Consider the following 25,703-nt stretch of genomic DNA (forward strand, 5'->3'; position numbering starts at 1 on the left):
ACTCAGTATGTCTGTTTATGTCTGGCTGTCTGTTTATGTCTGGCTGTCTGTTTATGTCTGGCTGTCTGTTTATGTCTGGCTGTCTGTTTATGTCTGGCTGTCTGTTTATGTATGTATCTTTATTTGTCTGTATCTGCCTTTGTATCAGTCTGTCTGGGTCAGTGTATCTTGACCTGGACCTAGTCTGCCTGTATCTCTCTTCCTTCCAGTTCTTCTCGATATTTTACCACCAATAATTATGAACTCAAATCACGCACGAGAGACAGACAGACCGAGAGAGAGAGAGGCAGACCGACAGACAGACCGAGAGGCAGACCGACAGACAGACCGAGAGACTGGACCGCCTGTTGCTATCCGCCGAGAAAATGAAATAACAGAAATATATATATATACAGTACCCCATCCTTCTACCATTGTTTACGAAATACGTCACGAAGCTACCCGTACAATTTATCCATCCAATATATTAAAACCTCTTTCCAGCCATCAATTTGAACCCGTCATTGTGGACTTAAAAAAATTCGGAAAGGAAAAAGTTTGATAGAAATTTGGTGTTTATTTTTATTTTTTTCTTGTTTCTTTGTTTTGTCATCTTGAAGTGGCAATGGTAGGTGTGTGTGTGTGTGTGTGTGTGTGTGTACTGCCGCAGTGACACAATGGCGCCAATCACACTGTCTAGGTATGCATTATTTTTCTCGTTTTTTTCAATTATTTCTATATTATTTCTCGCTATTATACAAAAGGTTATGATTCAGTCCTATTACTCATTAACTAGATAAATAGAACATAGCTGGTTAGTAGAACGGAGGAATTCCTAGTATGTGACTCATCCACGAAAGCCAGCCCTCCCATTTAAACTTAACTATGAAATAAAATCTAACTAATCTATATAAAAATACTCTTATCTTGAAGGAATCTATTAATATCAAAGGAGGAGTTGTATCATTATTAAAATGGTTAAATTATCAATGTTAAAAAAATAAAATGTTTGGGAAAATGCATGGCGCGCGCCCTATTGATTTCTATCGTGGTAGCCTGGCTCGCGGGGGACTCGACTAGGCAGCGGGGCTCACTCCATAAATTCGTTGCATTCAGGCACAGGACTTCAGTGTGGCAGGAGCGGCCCCCTTGATATATCCGGTGCCTCTGTGAAGTTTTAAAACTCATAAAAAAAAGGACACACACACATACACATCATGCGCGAAATCGTCCACATCCAGGCGGGGCAGTGCGGGAACCAGATCGGCTCAAAGGTAAAAAAAATCCATCTCGCTAAATTAAAAAAAACACCACAACACCAAATTTCTTTCAGCACGACGAAATACTTTTAAGTCAGTGACCAGCAGAACATTTTCCTCTCTTAGTAGATAATTCACGATGTACTGAGCTAAAGAAACACCAGTAATCACATAAATTCAGCATTTTAGTTTCAGTATTAATTAAATCTTAAGTCATTTCGCTAATCAAACCTTCTGATATTTAGTTAGGTGTGTGTATGTGTGTAAACTTGCGACACGTTTAAGTCCTTGTCACAACATCTTATACCTTACGAGGTCGTCTTAACAGCTAAGACCTATTATAACTGGGGCCCTATTAGGACACGCTCCCTATTAGAACTGGGGCCCTATCAGGACACGCTCCATATTAGAACTGGGGCCCTAATAGGACACGCTCCCTATTAGAACTAGATTCCATAGACAAACAAACAGTCAGTCCCACCTCGCTGAATGGTGTCTCTCTCTCTCTCTCTCTCTCTCTCTCTCTTAAAAATCTTAGGTCTTAACTCTCTCTTCCTCTCAAACACACTCTCCCCTCTCTTAACAATCACTCTCTCCCCTTCTTAATACGTTCCCCTCTCAACACACACTCCACCTCTCAACACACACTATCTCCCTCTCAACACACACACACACTATCTCCCTCTCAACACACACACACATCTCCCCTCTCACACACACACACACACATTATCTCCCTCTCAACTCTCACACACACACACACACACACTACTCTCTCCCCTCTCGCGATACAGACTGTTGCACGCACAGTCTTTTACCCACATACCTAACTACACAAATCCTGACTCCATACTTCCATCTCTTATTACCCTGAACCAATGAATTATCCCGTCAACGCTAGTGAACAAAATATACCCCAGGAAACAATGAGGATAGGTAATTATGGGGTTAGGTTAGGGAAGGTTTAGGGGTAGGTTAGGTAAGTCTAGATGAGGTCAAATGAGGTTAGAGGTAGGTAAGGTAAGGTTAGAGGGAGGTAAAGTAAGGTTAATGGCAGGAAATAGTGAGGTTGGGCTCGGGCTCCGAAACGGTAATTAACAAGTCCCATTAACTTCATTTCAACAACGTGTGTAAACTTACTTCACTGAGTACGTGGGGGTCAAACAGCTCCCTTCCCCCACATTCCCTCCTTCGGCAAATTTCCGTGATGAGTTCCAGAAGTTGTGTAGATCTGAAAGAGTGTTAAAAGGAGTTAAAATCAACATCGTCTATATACGTGCTGAATTGTATACTGCATTGTCTATATAGTGTACATGCTGAATTTATGTATACTCCAGTTTTATAAATTTACGTATAACAAAGAAAAAAAACAGTATAAAATAATTTATATTCATTGTAATTACTGTGAGAAAGTCAGCTTGGTAGACGCTGTTTATGGTAAGGGAAAATGGAAACATGGAAAACGGCGACTCATGTGGAGGGGAAACTTAAAAGACGTTTGGGCTGATCATACAACAAAACAGTACCTATACTTACTTTATCCTCTTCGCTACTGATCAGCCCGTTAGCCACTTGGGCAGTCGGTCACGTCTCTGTTACACACTATTGGCAAGTACTGGCTCCAGAATGTATCTATACCTGCTCCAGTGTTGGTTAAATCTGGTCTTGAATGAGCTGTCACAACACTGGCAGATTGTTCCAAGAGTTCACAATCCTCACTGAAAAAAATCCCCTGATTATTGTTTGAAATTGTGGCTTGTTCTATCTTAAGCTGTATGTATACATTGTTTGTATACCTTCGATGTCTATGCACATTGTATACCTGTGCTGCCTATGTGCATTGTCTATATACATGATGGGTCTATGTGAACTTCTACAAAAGACATAATTGAATATCTATATCTACCGACTACAAAGCTTCAATACTACAGTAATATCTCTCAAATTTTCCTTCATGTACAGTATATACATAACTAATATTGTATACTGTACTTTCGTGTTTTATAATGTTTAACAAATATCTCCAGTTTTAACACGATGCAACAAATTCCACCAGTATTAAGTGTGTTGACATTACGACACAACACATTCATCAACTCCCGTTAACAGAAAGCAAACAATTACCTCCTACTGTTTTGACAACGTTTATAAACAAGGTAAACTAAGATTCCTGGTAAGATTAGTTTACTGGTTTACCTGTGACACAATGTTAAATGCTCCCTCACGGCAGATAGGAATAGTTTGATTTACTAAGTTTGTGCGTGTGTGCCTGTAGTTGTTCCCGGCGCCATGAGTGTGACCATGTGTTCCTACGCGCTTATAGGTGAAGAATAAGGTGACATTCAAGTACTTCAGCAATTTCAACTTTCCTTTTCTGAATCATTATGAAAATACATATTGCATATTTGAAGTCAAGCATATAAATGCGGTTAAGTTTGTATTATTAAGTAACAGTGGTTAACGAAATAATTATTGTACCTTTCTTATGAAATTAATATAAAGTTTTATCTAATGACAATACCATACAATAAAATATATATATTATAATTATATATCGTAAATAATAATGCATATACTGTATATGTCTGGTAACGAACTTAAGTAATAAAAATACGTACTGTAATTTTTATATCAAACATGAATACACACCTTCAAATTATAACACACACTAAATATTAATTTGTTTTACACGCTCAAGTATCATCATCACTACAAAATAAGACATTATGAGGAAACCATTATAGGGAGGGAGAAGTAGGATCCAGTTATTAATTATTTAAGCAAATCGATTGACGTTTTCTACGCTGGCAACTGACAGGCGCAAACCCCACCCTGCTGTTGATGACGTCGATACACCTCATAGGTCCACTGGGAGTGTGTACAGCCCTCACAAAAAGATATATATCAATGACTTCGACACCTTAATGCAGTCGTATAGATTTTATAAACTGCTCAGTTGATTGCTTAAGTCAAAAGTTCTTAGATAAACGTTTCTTTACTTAATAATGACGTTTTATACATTAATTTATTAAATTCCTACAATTTTATATATCAGTTGTATTTCGTTGTCAATCGCTCAACTAGCCAAATGAATCAGCGAATTTTTCTACATGCGAGGCATTCTTCACTCACTGACTTGACTGAAAGCATTCCATCGTCATTCCACTGCACATAATTGGGTTATTTATTCAACAACATTCCTCACACATCTATGACCTACTTTCCTCACCATTACTCACGCCACAAATATGTTAGTGACTGATTTGACTACGGCACAAATACCCGGTACCAAGTTTGACAATAAAAATTCCAATGGTGTAAATCACCACCAGTCGATGCAACTTTAGTTCTTAAGCTAAAATAGCAATGACGTTCAATTCCTTATGATGGGATAATTTAGATAGGAAAAGATAAATACTTGAATATCTGAAGGTTAAAATGGTTCAAATATCTGTAAAAACAGTACTGGATCCACCAGTTACATTTACTTCCGTCGACAAAAACAAGCATTCTAATTATACCTAAATTCCTTCCTCTTAATACAAGACAAGGATTAATCACTGCTTATAAACACATACTTTGAATACCCATTAATCTCTACGTAGTGATAAAAGTTCAGTAATCCTCCCCCTAATAATTAAAGAATCCTCCTCGTTGTCTGGCGGTACGATAACCACTAAGGGAACTACTTAATGGAATATTCTACCTATGGCCAACCCTTTACAGATATCATACATTAACGGGTGAATAATTAAAGCCAACCTAACCTAACAAGAACAAACTGGAACTAGTGGGATTTTGTTTAATTCCACATCGAAAAAAAAATGAACCGCGGGGGGAATCTTGGAGGCTTCAACACCAATGTTATTACGTATTGACCCGGGTAGTTCAGGCGTCTACAGGTATACACACCAGCCTTCATGTCGTCGACACATTCCCGCCTGGTAAACGAAAGAGACGCAGTGATGAATATCCCGTGTCTGACGTTAACACGAATACCTTACGTGACAATGATTTTTTTTAGAGATCATTAATTTGATTCAGTTATTTTGTAATTATTGTTTGAGCATAATTGACAGATTTTCATATTTTTTTATTATTTTATATTTCTTGTAAATTGGGATCACATAAGATTAACCCCCAGTTTACTTCCCTTATTTAATGTATGTCCAATTCGCCCCTAAATTAAAAAAAAACTACCGAATAATTATAAAATAATGTAAACACGTCTCGTGATGTGTAACAATCGTGAAATTATGAATATTTGTTTGTCAAGTCATGCAACTGTTTTACTGCAACAGGTTAGGAGCCAATACTAGTTTAGACCCCCCCCCCTCCTCTTTCTTATTAATCGTTACCAGTTATTTAGCTTAGCTTAGGTTGGGTTGGGTTGGGTTAGGTTAGGTTGGGTTAGCTTGGATTGGGTCGAGTTGCTTCGCGTTAAGTTGGTTTATATGCCAGGTTAACTTATTTACCAATACAGTAGATAAATCAGCTTCCTAATATAACAGGTGTACTGTTATAAACATCAAGAGCTACAAGACCTTCCTAATATAGCATAATATATCATAAACTACAATAGACACCTTCCTAATACATCACCATACAGCAGGTAGCAGCTACATCACAAGTCAACAATCAGTGAGGGACAATGACCCTCTGGCACGAGATATCAACAGTCACGGAAAAAAAAAGGTGACAAATTATCTCACACCTAAACCATCTCACACTGAGGAAGCCACCATCAAATCTTTATTCTTTCCTTACAACTGTGACCTATTGGGGACTTCGGCATGACCTTTGACCTAAGTTAATTAATTTCGTGGATTCTAAGATTACAAGCTTTCGTGTATTTTTCTAACTAAATCTAATCAAAGAACACTATTTTTATTTCGCTGACCCACATTCCACCAAATCAGGACATTACAGCAGGGAGGAGCTAATTCTTGGTAGAAATTACTGTGTTCTTACCCAGGTAGTAAAATACCTTCTGGTAAGACGCCCTGGGGAGCTAACGAGGCGTGTGGTGTGTGAGGTGAGATAGGTGTGGGGTGTAGGTAAGGTGGTTGGAGGTGTTTGTGTGTGTGTGTGTGGAGGGGAGGTGTGCGTGTGAGGTGTGTGTGTGGAGGGGAGGTGTGTAGGCGAGATGTTTAGGTGTAGTGTGTAGGTAAGGTGTCTACTAATACCATAACCCAAACACCTATTCCTCCTCTACACAAACCAAAACACTAACCTTACCACCAACCAGAGTTACACCTTCGAGTTCTTGCCTCTTCCCCTACTCCTCCACCCAGGAAGGTCTTGAGCGCCTTGAAATGAACACCTTGTCGACCTCGGGGTGTTCCGTGACCATACATAGCGGCTCCTGTACGGGGGGATGAGCGGCTTAGTACCTGATATTATTATAAAATTTTGAAGAAGTTAGTGATTATTATTATTATTACTGACCTTACTATTAAATGATCATAAAGAAGAGTAATTATCATCATCTTAAAGGTAATTATAATCAGTGACGACACACACACACACACACACACACACACACACACACACACACACACTCAATATGCTCTTTACCCTTTGGTCGTGAATAAATAAGAAAAAAAGGCAGGTTGACCCATGGGCGTGTGACGTATATTGACGAAATTTGGTGGTGGTGGTAGTAGTAGGTCAGGTAAAGTAAGGTTAACGTTGTTCGTGTCTTCTGAATAAGTAAGGGCATAATAGCTACTGTTCCCGGTATTTTTCCAACATAATAACGTCTTGCCTCTCTAGGGAGAATGTTAAGTAGTCGATAGCACCCGCCCCCTCCTCCTCTCCGCCAATCAGAAGCCGGCATTACGCATAGCCTAATTCTTATTGATCCTCACCTGTAATTAACGACACTCGTCAACAAAAACAAAACAACAACAAATTGCTTCATAAATATATTTATATATATATACAGAGAGAGAGAGAGAGAGAGAGAGAGAGAGAGAGAGAGAGAGAGAGAGAGATATGGAAGGAAGGACAAACAAATTTCTTTTAAGTATGTACCTGTATCTATCAAAGTATATATGACTGGGCCCTGTTATGACTTGACTGGGGGCCTGCTATGACTGACTGGGGTCTGTTATAACTAGGGCCCATTCGTCTTACCTGTGTCAGTACTTGGCGTGACACTCAGCCAAGGTGAGTTAGGGGGACGAGTATGTTTTTCACTGCTGGTCGATACATCAGTTGGGACACACACACACAAGGTCATTAATACCCTTACCTGACCTAATCTAACCTTATCTAACATAACCTTACCAATACGAGACCTGGCAAAAGAAGGAAGGAAAGAGGGGAGGGAGAGAAGGAAGGAAGGAAGGGGGGAAATTGGAGAGGACGAAAGGGGGAAAAGAGAGAAAGAAAGTGGGAAGGAAGGAAGAGGAGTACAGTATGTTGTAATTCTAAACAGTATAATTAACCTATAAATGCTGCAGTACCTCACGTGACCCTATTAGACCTCAGTAATTACCTAAATGATGTTGGTTGGGAGCATTTGGGAGGCGAGGGAAGGAAAGGAGGGGCCCATTAGGACACTGAAGGGAGAGATGAGGGGCCCATTAGGACACTGAAGGGGGGGTAAGGGGCCCATTTGACCAGCCAGAGATAAACTTAACCAATACTAAACAACTACTGTAATCAAATGAGAGTCGGGGTAAGACGGTAGGTAATTCTGTGATAGTATGTTGATGAAGTCGTCAAGATTTACACACACACACACACACACACACACACACACACACACACACACACACACACTAATCCCCCGGAATCTGAATACGAAATAAAAAAAAATCTGAATTATCTTGACTTGACCTAATCCTGACCTCACTTGACCTAACATAACCTAACCAAGTCTTCACTATCTTGACCTGACCTTAAACTAACCTATAACTTAACCAAACGTAAACTATCTTACCCTACACCAGACCTAAAGTAACTTAACCCTAAACTATCCTTCCCTTGGCCTATTCTAACGTAAACCAAAACCTAACCTAAACCCTAAAATTAACCTAATCCTAAACAAACTTCCGGGAACAAACATGACAAAAAATAATAATAAAAAAAATCTCCTGAGGGTATTCCGTTGTTGTGGACACGCAGGGGTTAACTGACACACACACACACACACACCTCTGAATTCTGCCCAGTGCTCGTCCAGTCGTCTCATCAAGTACCCATTACCCTCTCCCTTCGTCAGTACCCATCACCCTCTCCCTTCGTCAGTACCCATCACCCTCTCCCTTCGTCAGTACCCATCACCCTCTCCCTTCGTCAGTACCCATCACCCTCTCCCTTCGTCAGTACCCATCACCCTCTCCCTTCGTCAGTACCCATCACCCTCTCCCTTCGTCAGTACCCATCACCCTCTCCCTTCGTCAGTACCTCCCACAGGCACAACAGAGGCACCGTACAGTATTACCTTGTTTAGGAGGAGCCATCCCACGTAACTCTCGGTTCACTGACCACTGAGTAATGGCTGTGCGTGACCCCTGAAAATTGTTGTGTTTACTGAACCCCGATACACGGTTTTATGTATTTACTGAACCCCGCTGTACAGATCTGTCTTTCTCCTGTATCCCGTTACATCGTTCAGTCTGTCCCCTGTATGATCTGTATTCCGTATCGTAGCTCTGTCCATCTGAAGGGCCTTTAGACAGATATTGGCCACCCAGCATCACCCCCCCTAACACTATATTGACCCGGATAAGCGGATAATCAATAAATACGACCTAGATACTCATCTCTCTCTCTCTCTCTCTCTCTCAGCGCCATCATGTCCACATATCATCCACTAGTGATTCCTCAGACAGTGTTAAAGAAAGTACCACGAACAGGCATACGAACCTAATGATTTTTCAGACGATGTTGATCAAGCGAATCGAACTTAATATACTTTTCCTAGATGTTGTTAAGTTAGGTTAGGTTGGTGTCTGATTCACAGCGAGTAAATAAAAATTCAGTAGGTTGGCGGTCGTGTTCCTGGTGCTTTTCCAACATGCGATCTCGTCATTAAAAATATGTTACAAATATTACCACGAATGAGACATCAGGAAATTACTAAAGACATATTTTTCACCCTTCCTTCCCCCACTTTCCATCATTCCTCACTTCCTTCCCACCACTCCCCCTCCTTCCTTCCCACCACTCTCACCCCTTCCTTCCCTCCCACCCCCACCAGACCGCAGCTGCTCGTCCCTGAATGCCACAATAAATAATATAACCCCCAAGTCCAACACCCCAGCGTAGTGAGAGGCGTAACACACACACACACACACACACACACTATGTGGTCTGGTTCATACACTGTCATACATTTTTGTTGTGGGGATTTTGGAGGTCATGTGTGTGTGTGTGTGTGTGTGTGTGTGTGTGTGTGTGTGTGTGTGTGTGTGTGTCAGTATACATCAATACGTCTGGAGCCAGTGTGCCTTAACCAGACACCTGCAGCAGCTGACGCCACCAACCACACCTTTCTACTCTATATATTTCTGTCTGTGTCTGTCTATCTGTCAAGCGTATCTGTCTGTGTGTATATGTCTGTGTATCGAACTGCCTGACTGATGGATACTCTTCCTGCGTGAGGGATACCATTCCTTCAGTACTCCTTAACGCAGACAATAACTAAGCCTCTATCCTTAACGTAACCAATGGCCAATACTCGCTAAAACAACAGGTGGGAGGGTTATCGCCACAGGGGGTGTGAGAGGGGGTGTGAGGAGAGGGGGTGTGAGGGGAGAGGGGTGTGAGGGAGGGGGTGTGAGGGGGAGAGGGGGTGTGAGGGGAGAGGGGTGTGAGGGGAGAGGTGTGTGAGGAGAGAGGGTGTGAGGAGAGGGGGGGAGTGTGAGGGTGTGAGGGGGTGTGAGGAAGAGGGGTGTGAGGAAGGGGGAGAGATGAAGAGGAAAGGTATGAGGTGTGTGTGTGGAAGTAGTATTATGAGGAAGGGTAGAGGCCAGGTATAGGTACTTCTCCCCCCCTCCAACCTGAAGCTGCCTGTGTTGGGACCCATAATACTCCACAGGTAGGTAGAGGAGGAGGAGGAGGGTGAGGAAGTGAGGGAGGAGGAGGAGGAGGAGGAGAAAGGACGAACAGGAGGACGAGGAGGAGGGTAATCAACCTAGCAACACTATCGAACTCCACGGTTGCCACAACACACCACCACCACCTGTACACCCACCTCCGTTTTCGGTGAGTGCGGGGCGAAGGAGGGAAGGGGAGGAGGAGGGTAGGGAAGGAGGGAGGGAGGGGTGTTAGGGAGGAGGAGGGTAGGGAGGGAGGGAGGGAGGGGTGGGGAGGGAGGAGGGAGGGGTAGGGAGGGAGGGAGGGAGGGGGTAGGGAGGGGAGGGAGAGGGAGGGAGAGGGAGGGGAGAAGGGTAGGGTAGGGAGTGGGCAAGGGTAGGGTTGGGAAGGGGAGAAGGTGGGGGGGATTCTTCAGGTGATCCCAAAACCACTCCACATGTAATATTCAACCCATGACGTAACAACGATAATAAAAACAAGTTAAAAAGAAAATCTAAATAGCTATTATGAGTACGTGAGCGATCAAGGCACGTAAATAACTGCTCGTGCAAGTACGTGAGTGGCCAGGACACGTTTAAGAGCTGCTCGTGCAAATAATGAAAACAAAGGGCTTTTGGGTATTTTTTTTTTTACTTTACTGCGTGGCGTAAGTGAGTATTCGACCACACATGTTCTTCTGGATTCACACTATCATCTGTGGGAGGAGGAAGGCAGCTATCCTTATGGGGAGGAGACAGAGACCCTGATAGAGGAACAGAAAGACTTTCAGAATGCAGCAGCCCCAACTTTTAAAGATAACCAATAATACTGTTGATTAATTCCTGCTATAACAATATTGATCCAACTACTGAGGATGAAGAACGACGCGTCTTAACAGTGAATTAACTAAACTGACACACCAAAAAAAAATCGCAGGAAACAAATATGAACTACGATAAGATTAGTATAAAATAATCCCCGAGATTAGATATGTATATAATAATGATAAGAGAAAAAAACGTGTGATATCAGCGTCTGTTTAAATTAAGGAAACCCACATTTATTCAGAGCAAGACCATCGTTTATCATGGTGAAAAATCTCGTACAAACATGAAAGCGACAATGCAGTCGTACTGAGGCGCCACACTGGTGCTGCAGTCTGGACCACCACCGCCTGTTACAACCAGCCACTAATATATTACTTTCCCTCTCCGACGCGACATGAATCAATCAACTATAACCAAACCGTACCTAGAAACTCTTGTATAATTTTAACTTATGTAAGACAGATTAATTTATTACGTGTTGTGTAATAACCGACGCGTTGATATTCTGTTCGTGGTATTTTTTGTAACACTGTTCACCCCAACACTCCCGCACCTGTTACTGCATAATTCTACACCTGGCTACCAACACTGATACGTACATGACTGCAGGTGTTCATAAACGCGTGTACACATACCTATAGATTCATACAAATGTGCACTACTCCAGAATTCATACACAGTGCACATATTAGTATCTATTCATTCAAGTATACATAAGACTAGGATTTAACAGCACAATGGGGAATTATAATTATCTAACAACCATGCACTTGCAATCTATATCAGTGGGTTGCAATATACACGCATCCACACCACCTGACGCCATTATACGCACCACCATCTGGTTATATATATGCAACCAAAACAGCTGACGCCACAAGCATAAACGCATAACTAGTTTACCTGCATGAGTATACCCGTGACTAGAGATCGACACGCACACACACACACACACACACACACACACACACACACACACACACACACACACACACACACACACACAGTTCTGTAAAGTTGTAGTTATTAATTTATTGAGTTTGTTTATATTTATGGAAGGTTGAAGTTGTTATTATTGTTAATATTATTTGACAGTTTTGATGTCATTTCTAGGTGGTTGCAGTTATTGTTAATGATATTATTATTTGACTGTTAAGTGTTTGTTGACAGTTCTGGGAGGTAATCAGTGACGAGCATGGCATCGACCCCAACGGTCAGTACCATGGACAACACGAGATTCAGCTGGAGAGAATCAACGTTTATTACACTGAAGCCTCAGGTATGACCACCACTTGCTTCACCTTATCCCACTCCACGCCACTCACCTATGCCTCTCCCCTTTCTACACTCACTTGTTACCACTCTCCCATCTCACCCACCACCCCTCTCACTTACGGTCAACGGTGAAATCAAGTACAGGTACTCGTAAAATACCCAATACAGTCAAGTGCCAGGGATAGTGCCACTAAATCAATTATTTTTCAGACCTAACCTAACATAATTGCAGCAAAATTTAACAAATAAAATAAAAACTCGCCCTAAAAAACAGACCCTAGGATAGTTTTTATTCGGTTAAGTTAGTTTTGATCAGTTCGTCAGTTTGAAATGTAAACAAACGTGTAGTCCGCGAGCATGTCCTTGGTACTATTTTAACATTGGCTATTATTTTGGCGCCTACACCACCGGCATTCTTGTGTGTATATTCCACCCACTCATGTATATACTTTCTTCTTCTCTCACGATATAGCACAGTGCTGATGCTTGGTGCGTGACTATGCACTCCTATAAACCACAGTAATTGTAATCTAGCTAGAAACGCTTTGTAATATTATTGCCAACGACCAACAGAAACTGCTCCCCCCCCCACCCCATCAAAATAAACTGAATTGTGATTGGCCACCAAATTTCCAGGGTTAGGTATGGACACTTCCTGATAGGCTGTTGATCACATAAGAACCCAGCTACTGAATTTTAATATTGTTGTGCCTTTTAATGGTGTAGAGCAGGAGTTCAGATATGACATCACACACACACACACACACACATTACGAGTGGTGTAACCCAATCAGCAATCACCCTATATATTAAGATAAATTTAAAATATATATAAACATACTAACATCTCTTGAACGTTGGAATATTAAATGTGAACAATAATGTGGCCATGATGTAAATACGATAGTTAATTTGCTTTAGTATCCCATCGCCTTTGCATTTTCTTTGGCGTTCTTAAACTCATTCACGTACCGTATATTATGGAATCAAGTATAGTATCACGTCCGTGGTCTAGCCTTGCTGTAAACGCTCCAGTTATTTTTTTAAGGAAATTCACTAAGTTTCTTCAACCTTAGGACATTGTTCCCGCCCAAATCTCAAACGTATAAGGTTAGTCCAGTTTAAACCCTTACCGTATCTAAAGGTGTTTTTCCTTCATTAAATATCAAGAAACAGCTACATTAACAAGGGTAGGAGGATATCAACATGTTTTTGTGCGTTCATCCGGCAATCATGGCATTTAATCGGGTACTGAAGGTGTTTGAGTCACGTGTGTTCGCTTGACCTGCAGTAACTTCTCCCGAGCTTGTTGCATTGAGAATGGAGGTGGAGGAATTTCACGCCTTCCAAAGCTTTCTATATTATTTTTTTAATGATAGCAGCCACGGGATTCTTCTAAATTTTACAATATGGTTTCCTAACCTTTATATGTACACAACGAGAGCGAATATGCTGACGCCGCAACAATTAGTACCAGGCGCGCGTCTTCGTGTCTAGTCTGTCGTAAAAAAAAACAAGATGGCCAATGTTAGAAAGTGACCACGAACCATAGAGCCTAAACCAAATCCTCATTTTCGGAGTAGTTGACCGAAACCCAACTTGACTATACCCCCGGAAATTCCTGGTTGGTTAATGTCGTCTGAATAATGAATGATTTGGCGGTTCTTTTCGCGGATTATTTCTATCGCTGACCATTTTGGGCTATATAAAACTGGTTATGGATACCTTTAGTCGCATTCTCAGCTGACGAACGCGTTTCAGATAGCAGTAGATGTAGCCTGCATCCATGGTGGCATGAACATAGTTTAAGTGCCTTTATTGATAACATAAAAGCACGAACTGACATGTACTACAACTACGGTATAGTCTTGTCCGCTTAAGAGAGCTGACTTGTTGTCTATGAATGTATAACATCAGGGAACCAGTTTTAAGATCGTTTGAAATTCAATATAGGTGTTACAATACTGTTTTTGAAGCCTAGGTTATAAGTGGAAGTAAATAAGATGTTTATAGTTCACGTGTAAGATTAATAATTAATGTCATACTATATCTGAACTTCTCAACGGAAATTCAAACACATACAAAAAAAAATCACTGGTACCGAGATCCACGCTACCTCCCCCAACATACTTGAATCTTACGTTAAGTTGAGTGTTTCCATAAATGTCTTGAGTAAACACAGGCTCCACATACAGTATATTACCACATATAAACTTTTACAATGATCAGTTTACGCTGGACCTTGCTAGCGTGATGTCTGTTAAAAGCATCTTTAGACGATTACACTTATTTTTTTTCTATTGACTGGTTAAATTAGTACAAGGCTTAATGGACCCCAACCTAGCCATTAGACTAGGGCCCCAGTCCTTAGTATAGTTTGGGGGTTATTAAGACTAAAGCCCATTAGTCTTAATTTGGCTAAATAAATTACCACAAAAATGTGTATTCTCTTCCTTGTACTAGGATTAGCGATAATTAGTTCGCTGTAATACAATAATTACAATATTTTTAATATTAGAGACGGTAAAATAAACCTAATTTTACTCAACCTGATACATTAACTAAACCCCATCTACTTGTTACCGAGTCGCGCCGCCACGCTTGAAAAATCCACCGCCATTTGTTTGTTTACCTCAATCAATAAGCGACTAGTAAATAAACCTAAAAAATGCTGCGTATTAAACTTAATCTAGATATTTATGATCTGAAAGTGACTACCATATTTTACTTCACTGTGCATAATCACTCAATAATTTTACCGGTATGTCTTCAGTTAGATATTTTAAACATTCATAACATATATTTCAGGATTACGACAGTATAGTGTTCATTCATTTAAGCTGTTATAAATCAACAGTGTGGTAATACTGTCGTCTCTCTCCCTCAAAACACCTTAGTAGGGCCTCGCACGCATGTCATTTATGGCTGACTCCCATTGGTCGTTTCCGCAAGTCACAGGCGTCCAATGGGAAACTCGCCTTAGATAACACTGCGCCAAGTAACATCCCGACACGTCACGGTAAACACGGTAGCAAAGGAATGCGGATATTTCTGAGTCACAGAAAATTGTTTAATGAGAATCTCGAAAACAAAAAGACTTCCTGGTGTCATCTATCAATCTATGGTATGTATCTATCTACGGTATCTATATCTATCTACGTGGTCTGCCAGGCACGCTATAAACATCTTTACACACAGGGGCACCTAAGGACAGCCTCGTGTGCACCCCGAGTCCCTGACCTGACAATAAGGTGTACACACCTCATACCTAACACTAACGATCTTCCTGGAAGCTAACAATGGAGACCTTGGGGTTATGGATTGAACAGCGTCAGCGTCAGGTTCCTGGAAGGTCACCTATTTCTCATGCCGCAAGCGTTACCCCTGACATTCACTTGTGCTGGAAGCTTGGTTATCACGTCAAGATTAGCCCCCCAAGTTTATTTCACATAATTTAATACCTTAACGCTATACCAGGGAGGTTAGTTCATACTAGGTTAAGTGATGTTAGATGAAGTGATGTTATGTTAGGTTAAGTTATGTTTGGTTAAGTTATGTTAGGTTGTTTGGTTAGTTTAGGTTAGTACTAGTGTTTAATCATCTGCAATCTAACACTACTTTGGAAGTTAGATTAGCGTTAGGGTGTTTTAATCATGGGGGTAAAATAAGCTAAGGTGGGGCTAATCTTCACGTGATCCCTTGGTTGTTTTTACCGACCAGATTATCGAAACCTGTTCTCAGCTGCGCCCCTTGAGGGATTCAACACCAGTTAGGGGAGAATCCAAGTTCACGTTGAGGTCCTTCGTGAGATGATTAGTTATAAATACTCAACCTAAACTAATTTCCATCGGGTCTTATAAACCAGCCATGCCTACCTCAACCTCCACCAATCGTCCCTCAACACACCCTAGTATAAAAAAAAAAAATCCATCGTATCTTTACTCCCTACCGAATAAACCTTCAGTGGCAGCCATTTTGTGCCCCCCATCCCCAGCCCCCGTGACCGCCAAACGTCCTCAAGCAAAAGGTCAACTCCACGCATACTGTCACTCGCTTCCATGCCTGAGCTGGGGCCTGAAATGTCAACACAAGTTCCAGGTATCTCCCAGACAGACTATACTCAGAAGGGATCACCTGAAGCACCTGTATCCCAGCTTTATTTCACCTGAAGAATCTCTACCCCAGCCTTATTTCACCCGAAGAACACCCACCGCAGCTTTATTCCACCTAAAGAAACTCTACCTCAGCTTTTTTCACCTGAAGAATCCCCGCCCCAGCCTTATTTCGCTGGAAGAATACCCACCGCAGCCCCATTTCACCTGAAGAATCTCTACCCCAGCTTATTTCACCTGAAGAATCTCCACCCCAAATGTATTTCAACTAAAAACCAACTTAACCTTGTAATGGGAGGGGCACCAACACACGTCGGTCACCAACAACCAATCAGGACATACCATACCAGCATTCACGATGATTTTGTTGTCCACTTTCCGCCAGACACTTTTATTTCGACGTCTAAACATGGCGACATTGTATACAGTATATTTCCCACTAAACTATCATTATTTTTACCCCCCCCCCCTTCACTGAATATCCCATAATTTTCCTCATAACCTCAATTAATAATATTTTCCACGATTATCGGGTATGTCGTAGTAATTCCACAGAACACTCGGTTATTTTCCCCCCATAAACTTTAAGAGTGGTGTTTGTAAGAGCCGCGTGCTGAAGGGTTAGCCAATCGAGTCCTTCACTGCTAATAATTTATTCACCTGTCAGGACATACCACCCATATGACGTCTCGCAGGGAAGAGGGGATCAATGGAGGGGATCCTGAGGTAGTGAATAGGGAGAATGGGCAGGTAATATTGGTCTTCCGTACATGTGTTGCGCCGGGAATCAGATTCCAGTCGTAGCCTCGTATACCGCTACACTTGTTTTTCATTTATGGCCTTCAAATACATCTACTTATCTTATTTACCTATTTGCCTACTTCATCTATTCAGTTTTATCATGAACAAGCAACACAGTCGGAATAATATTACTGGCAATGTCAAAGCTACGTACAAAATCCTATCACAGTAATGTATTTTCAATTTAATTTCAAATCACTAGCGAAATAAACACGCAAATTATCACTATTGCACATAATTCAAAACAAATTAAATAAACTTAGTTGAAAGAGACGGCTGTATTATATAACTAGTAGTAATTAATGATGGACAGTTGATAATGTTTCCTACAAGTATCAGTCAGTCATTAGTCTAAGCCACTCTAAGGCAAATCACTGCTCTAGTACTGATGTCGCTCGCTGGTTAAATCAGGCGATAAGTTCTTCAATTAATGGCGTATACTTTTGAGGGTACTTGACAATAGAGCGAAGAATATATGAGCCAAATTAATAGTAAAATTTTGAAGCGCAATCTGTGCTTCCAGAAAACAGCTCTATATACACTTCAGTAAAAAAAACGAGCGTCGCATTAAAAATACGTCACATTAACACACGAAAATATTGTCAGAAAAATATACCCAGCTGACTTATTTCCCATTTAATAACTGCTGATTACTATTCAATACATACCGTATGCACTTTAAAGAACTTAAATTATTACCTAAAACAAAATATTAAAAATGTGTAGGGAAACTGTATCCATTTTTTTTTTAATTATCGACACCGTTAAATTGTCAGATTTACATTTACATAAGCATGTTTATATACTATGCAATTATACAGCATGAATATAGACAAAATAGGTATACGGCCACGTAGACTATGTGCCGTGACACTGTAGTTATAGAGCAATAGTAAACAGCTATGCAACTTGACCAAGGATTGCCGACAAGGCTGTCAGTGTTTATTTCCACGAAGATGGACAACTAAATAATACTCATGAATTAGAATTTGTCGTTACTAACTTAACGCAGAGAAAATGATCCAACACCTGTACCTGGCAAATGGTCGGCCTCAAGCTGCCGAAATTTCCCGGCTTCGGATACTTCTTCTGGGTTCTTCCTCCGAATTATTACACAACACAAGCACTTCATGTTACATTTTTTATTTTCCATTGCCTGTCTTATCTGAACAGATAAAAACGGCTTAATCACACTCACTAGTTAAAAGAATACGGCGGTCTCTTGTACGAAAACACAGCTTGCTGCCCTCCCGTGGGCAGAGACTTCAACTACTGCGACAAATGGCTCCCTCACTCCCCCTCCCCACGTCACTGCAGTTAACAATTACATCAAACCGCGTTATTTTTTCAGACATATCAAATAAACTAAACTAACACTCTTTTAGCATTGTTACATTAAAGTTTAAGTTTAGTTAATGTCGCGTACTTTCAGAAAATGGTGATTTAGTGTTTTTGTTCGGTGTAGTTTTCCAACAATGTTCACCTTGCTCTTTCACCACAGCCTGCACATTAATACACGGAAATGGTTATTGGTTCCCACCTCATTAGAGATGTGAGAATATATTTACTAATTCACTTCAAAAAATAATAATAAACATAGCTGCCAAAATTACGTCAAATAATCACTGAGACTTACCCGAAATTTATTAAACTCTCATCTCCAATTACGGGGGAAAAATTAACGAAAGATATGTATTTGAATCGCCCAAGATATCGCATGCACGTGTTGATATTTGTATGTACAGTACAGAACAGTATTACAATACCCCTAGTATTTCGTAATGCATATTTAATATTACGATTATTTACTTGATAACTCACCTTAAAACCTCAAGTAGGTCAATATTATTGAAATTTTCATTACCCAAAATTTTATGAATTGTGAAATATGAAGAATACACAATACAGCAATAAGTTATACTAGAGAAATACTACAGATAAATAGATTAACGTAAATAAGTTAGTTAGAAATACATAAAGAATAGACCTGTTGAAATTTAAATGAATAAGGTGAGTGTACTTAGATATGTACAATGGACTAGGTGTATTCAGCCCAGGTGTGTATACTGAAGCAAGTGTACTAATAGCTCAGGTGTGTATACTGCAGCAGGTGTACTAATAACTCTAGGTGCGTATACTGCAGCAGGTGTACTAATAACTCTAGGTGCGTATACTGCAGCAGGTGTACTAATAACTCTAGGTGTGTATACTAAAGCAGGTGAGTTTTAATAGCTCTAGGTGCGTGTATTAAAGGTGTATTAGGACCCCATGTGTGTACTAATGGCTCTAGGTGCGTGTGCTGAAGCAGGTGTATTAGGACCCCAGGTGTGTATACTAAAGCAGGTGTCGTCACAGGTGGGAAGTATGTGCCACGAGCGGTATTAGTGGACCTTGAACCCGGTACAATGGACTCTGTGAGGTCGGGGCCGTTTGGTCATCTCTTCAAACCCGACAACTTCATTTTTGGTGAGTATCCCCCCCTCCCCCTCCTCACTATCTTCTTCCCTCTCCCCACCCTCATTCAGTTTTTGTTGAGATCTAGTGATTATTATCATTTATTGTTGACATTCATTTACTTATAATTGATAATGATAATGTAATAGAATGGTTCAATTTTTTTTTTTTTTAATTTAATTGATCTAAAGGTTTTAATTTGTTGTCTTCTGTCTGTGTGCGTGTGAATAAAATGATATGAATGTATTTTTCACCCTTGGGTTATCATATTTACTCCAAAGACACATTGTAAGTAAACAAAAACGCGTGTGTGTCGTGTACAGGTCAGAGCGGCGCAGGTAACAACTGGGCCAAGGGTCACTATACTGAAGGAGCCGAACTGGTGGACTCAGTCGTCGAAATTATCCGGAAGGAGAGCGAAAACTGCGACTGCCTTCAGGGATTCCAGCTCACACACTCCCTGGGCGGTGGCACTGGGTCGGGTATGGGCACACTCCTTATCTCCAAGATCCGAGAGGAATACCCAGACAGAATCATGAATACTTTCTCCGTCATGCCCAGTCCTAAGGTCAGTCCTCACTCTCTCAACCTCCTAACCTAACCTAACCACATCCTTGTTCTCGTCAAATAGACTCGTCTTAATCGGCTCCATCTTAGGTGGAGGAGGAACACGGGGGAAGGGCGCACCTATTACCTCTGTGACAACTTAACACTTTCCAACATTTCATTTTGCTTCTAAAAATGTGTAACTTCCACTCTAGTCTTCATCTGGCTCCCTGTTGTTAATATTTGTGGACAACAGGTATGGCCAGGCGGGACTCTTTAGTCTCTAATACAGGACATAATTCGATATTTTTGTTGTTGTAAATGATAAGTTGAGCCAGAAACAACACGATTTTTTCATCTGACACTTTAGTTACGGTTAGGTTACAACAGTTGTCTCCTTTACATACACAGATATCCTACACCTTTATGACCATATAAAAGTAACGTCTATTTCTCTCTCAACAGTGCCACTAACCCAGGTACCACTATATCTCTCTCTTATCTCTACCACTAACCCAGGTACCACTATATCTCTCTCTTATCCATACCACTAACCCAGGTACCACTATATCTCCAGGTCTCAGATACAGTGGTCGAACCATACAACGCTACACTCTCCATTCATCAACTGGTCGAAAACACAGACGAGACCTACTGTATCGACAACGAGGCCCTCTACGACATCTGCTTCAGGACACTCAAGCTATCTACCCCAACCTATGGCGATCTCAATCACCTGGTCTCACTCACCATGTCCGGTGTCACTACCTGTCTCCGATTTCCTGGCCAGCTGAATGCCGATCTGAGGAAGCTTGCTGTCAATATGGTGCCTTTTCCTAGGCTTCACTTCTTCATCCCAGGTTTCACTCCTCTTACTGCGCGAGGGTGAGTTATGTGGGCTTCAGTCCTGGTAGTACTTGAATCTAAATTTTAAGATTAGGGCTTCAGTCTTAATAGAACCTCAACCTAACTTAAGATTTGGGCTTCAGTCTTAATAGAACCTCAACCTAACTTAAGATTTGGGCTTCAGTCTTAATAGAACCTCAACCTAACTTAAGATTTGGGCTTCAATTTTAATAGAACCTCAACCTAACTTAAGATTTGGGCTTCAATTTTAATAGAACCTCAACCTAACTTAAGATTTGGGCTTCAATTTTAATAGAACCTCAACCTAACTTAAGATTTGGGCTTCAATCTTAATAGACCCCATATTACCCCACCCCCCTTAGGCTTTGGGCGAGACCTGAATAGCAACAAATGATAATGGTTAAGTTAGGTTGGAGGTCTATCAGAACGGAAGCCCATGTAACTCACCCTGGAACAATGAGTGGAGCAAGGCCTGGAAGGAAAGACAGATACTTGGACCAATTTTTAAGCACTTTTAGATGTGATTTTTCCCTTTATTTCCTGGTTTAAATTTCAAGTTAGGGGCGTCTTGGAGTAAATATTTCCTATGGTAGTAGTAGTAATAGTAGTAGTAGTAGTGGTGGTGGTCGTGGTAGTAGTAGTAATAGTAGTTGTTGTTTTGTAGTTGTAGTAGTAATAATAGTTGTTGTTTTTCTAGTTGTAGTAGTAGTTGTTTTTGTAGTAGTAGTATTGTAATTATTATATCTACTAGGCTCCAATTTAATAAGGTTTTGGTGGAAAATTTCTAATTAACTCAACAGGTGAATTAATACATACCGTGTGTATTACTGGTAAGTCTTATCCGCTCAGTATTTGCATTAAGTTAATAATCTCGCTTCAAAGGTCACAACAGTTCCGCAAGATGACGGTATCTGAACTGACGTCACAGATGTTCGACGCCAAGAACATGATGGCAGCGTGTGATCCCCGCCACGGCCGCTACCTCACTGTGGCTACCGTCTTCCGCGGCCGTATGTCTATGAAGGAGGTGGACGAACAGATGCTCAGCGTACAAAACAAGAACTCCGCCTACTTCGTCGAGTGGATCCCCAATAATGTCAAGACTGCTGTGTGTGACATCCCTCCCAGAGGCATGAAAATGGCCGCCACCTTCATCGGAAACTCCACTGCTATTCAGGAACTGTTTAAGGTAAATTTAAGATAATTAGGGGTAATACTATGGCTGTCAATTTCATCAGAAACTCTACCTCTACTTAGGGGCACAACAGCCGAGTGAATACAGCACTCGCCTCCTGTTATAATGGCCACTGGTTCGATACCCAGCTGTAAATGGGTCCCTAACTTTACGAAATTGGATGTGAAGGAGGTCGGTTGCCGTGTAGGCTCAGTATACAATAGGTCTGTATTATACATTCAATACATAACATTATGGCTAAGATACATTACTAGAATTGTTTTAATATTCTCCACTCTGCCTCCAGTGTTGTACATTTTATAAATACAATTATTTCAGTAAACTTAACAACGAAACTGCACAGAAATATATATATTTTTATACACTCAAAATAATGCTGTTTATGGTTAATATCTCCCAGAAATAACTACTGAAGCAGTTTGTAAATATCTTCCTGCCATTAGTGTTTTGAAATCATATAAATAAAATTACTTCCGTAAATAGAATATCAAAACTACCTTTATATTACTGTATCAAACAGATATAGCAACCATTAAAACAGTTAAAATGTCCTTCAATTTGCTTTTAGTGCTTCACAATATTGTATAGAAATGACAGCAATGAATTCTTACCATGGTGGTTTGTCCTCAGCGCATCTCAGAGCAGTTCACAGCCATGTACAAGAGGAAGGCTTTCCTCCACTGGTACACGGGCGAGGGTATGGACGACATGGAGTTCACAGAGGCTGAATCCAACATGAACGACCTGGTATCTGAGTACCAGCAGTACCAGGAGGCCACCGTTGATGACAGCATGGAAGACGAGGAGATGGAAGAAGACGAACTAGAGTACGATTAATAACTCCTACTTATTATAATAAAAAAAACCCACAACCAAACCGTCCACTGGAAAGCATCACCAACCGTCCACTGAAGAGAACGTCACACTGTCCAACACTGAACTTACGAACGCTGATAACTGCCCCCCTCCCCACCCTAACGTAAAGAATGCTGCAGAGAACGAGAATATGAGACAACGAGTGAACAATTAGAACGCTTTTATCTGGACATATCAACCATTTAAAATCAACAACACAATCACCCGTCCAACAAACACTCAAACCACGACCAACCAGGCACCGTATAGACAAGATTAAAGACCTAGATGACGTAGACAAAACTATTTACAAACAGACAACGTATAGACAACAATACAGACACCATAAACAAATACAAACAACATGCCACTGCAAATATCGCAAACAACACAACAAACTAAACAAAAAATGAAGACATGAAACAAATCAGTCAGTTGAAGGCAAACAAAAATACTAAACTTGACAAAAGATACATAAATGCAAATGACTGACTCGGAATTTAAGAACAGGAATTAATAGCCAATCGAGAGGGGAGAACAGCATGAACAGAGGGGAGAAGAACATAACACGATAACAAAAAACACGCAAGCCCAGCCAGAACTTATTACGTGAACTATGAAAATACATCAATCTAATACTTTCTCCAGACAACATAGTGGAGGCTATTGACTGAAGTTTCTCCGTTGTCTTCAGTATAATAACAAGTTTTAATGACGTATTTATGATTTAGTAGAATTAAACAAATAGATTATGAATTTATAGTGAAAATAATATTTCTACTACATGCGTCAAATGGTGTTAATTTGTATTGATAATGTAAACTGGTAAATAATAATGTGGATATAATTAATATATAATAACGTTTCAGTGTCTTACTATGCTTTATTCCTTCCAATAAATTATAATTTATGTACTCTAATTTAATTTCACTCATTTTCACTATAAATCATAATGCAAAGATACTCTTAGCACTTGTAATTTTTGTACGATACGTTGATGAAAAACTCAGTGTTTACGAGTATATTGCCATTACCTTTTGTATATGTGCTGGTGCAGGGGATTCATTGGCTACCCAGCGGCAGCAGAAGCCCACTACCATAACCCACTCGCTGTTTACACACTACGGGGAAGGGTTTACCTCCTCCATGTGCAGTAGTCAATGTCCCCAGGGGCACCAGAGCTCACCGCGGCCTGCCTTAACAGACATAGGACACCCCCACCCTCTATTATAGGAGTGGTTGGCGTCGGCAGCTCAAACAGGCTTTTATAAAACCCACGAGTTGGACTATCTCCTGAAGCGACGCATATGTATGTATTCCGTAACATTGTCACTAAAAGGGCTTTTCTCAAACCATAAGTTGAACTGTTCTCATAAAGTAAGGGTCATATACGTGTAATGTTATCACTGATTAGCGAGTTGTCACAGCATCAGCATCTGGCGTCACTATTTTAATGTGTTTTCTAGTGAAGAATATTTAAGTACTATCATACGTCGAGTAAACTGTGTTCATATTTTAGTCTAAATTAATTACCTACTAGGAATTTTGTTACTTAATTGCTCACTAGCTGTTCTGAATTGATTTATATCTTCTTGTAACTTTCACACTGTTGCCCTAGTTAAAGATCAAACGCATGACTTTGATTACAGTACATTGTTTACAAGAGGAAATCATTTTGTTTACAGTTCATCACGCTGCGTCAGAGGAAAACTTAACTGACACTCATAAACAGCACATATAAAAATATGATCATTACCACACCTCAGTTTCTCAAAGATTCCTAAGTTAATTCCCCCCTTTAAAGTCTAAATGGTTTCGAATACTATTTTGGCCATAAAATAAATGATCCAATTCCATAAATTTTTTACACCTACAGTTTAAGTAAGAAAAGAATTAACCTACAAGCCTTTGAGAATCTGGGACTCTTATTCTCCTATGGCCTATATCTGTTGGCCTACCTTCCTTATGTCATTTAATTCTCTCTGGCCACGTGGCTTGTATCTTACCGATGTGATTATTGTATTCTTCAACTATAGATGCATTTATTTTAAGGAGTGAGAATGAAAGTGTCATGTCAGATAAATAAAGTGTAAGATTAGCGACTTAAAATGACACGTGTGAAATTCCTACGTGTTGTTGATGACTGATGTACTAACTTATGTGTTGAAATATAATGTACTAATAGTTGTTGAAACGCAATGCAGTAATACATTATACCACCAACATCATACAACACAGTAATGTTTTCAGTTCGTCATTTTTCACGATTACAAATATCCTCTTTTTATCTGTTATAATTGTATCATTATTGTTAATATTTTGTAATTGTTGATTCGGTTAGTTTTGCTGTTTGCTATCAAGGCATCGGCACATTTTTGGTAAGAGCTTTACTGCAGGAGTGGAGAGTCTTCAAGTTTCTAAAAAGGATGTCAGATGGTTTTTGTAGGCGTTGGAGTTTGTGTCAAGTAAAGCATCACATTCCTGGGTTAGTATTCCTTCCCTA

General features: G+C 40.4%; 1 protein-coding gene across 2 annotated transcripts; it reads left to right on the plus strand.

The window, feature by feature from the left end:
• The first annotated feature begins 1,068 nt into the window (after positions 1-1,068).
• On the plus strand, positions 1,069-25,682 carry LOC121869579 (tubulin beta chain-like). 2 transcript variants are annotated; one of them, XM_042371008.1, is made up of 7 exons: positions 1,069-1,253; positions 12,266-12,374; positions 19,639-19,749; positions 20,061-20,305; positions 20,861-21,168; positions 22,033-22,339; positions 22,976-25,682. In XM_042371008.1, exons 1-7 carry the CDS (start codon positions 1,197-1,199, stop codon positions 23,180-23,182), a joined length of 1,344 nt encoding a protein of 447 aa, XP_042226942.1. In that variant the 5' UTR covers positions 1,069-1,196; the 3' UTR covers positions 23,183-25,682. The 2 variants fall into 2 exon arrangements, with proteins under 2 accessions (XP_042226942.1, XP_042226943.1); XM_042371009.1 differs by lacking the exon at positions 12,266-12,374 and having other exon boundaries at positions 1,072-1,253.
• Positions 25,683-25,703: the final 21 nt, after the last annotated feature.

Source organism: Homarus americanus, unplaced genomic scaffold, assembly GCF_018991925.1.
Source record: "Homarus americanus isolate GMGI-L3 unplaced genomic scaffold, GMGI_Hamer_2.0 scaffold23578, whole genome shotgun sequence".
Lineage (NCBI taxonomy): Eukaryota > Metazoa > Arthropoda > Malacostraca > Decapoda > Nephropidae > Homarus > Homarus americanus.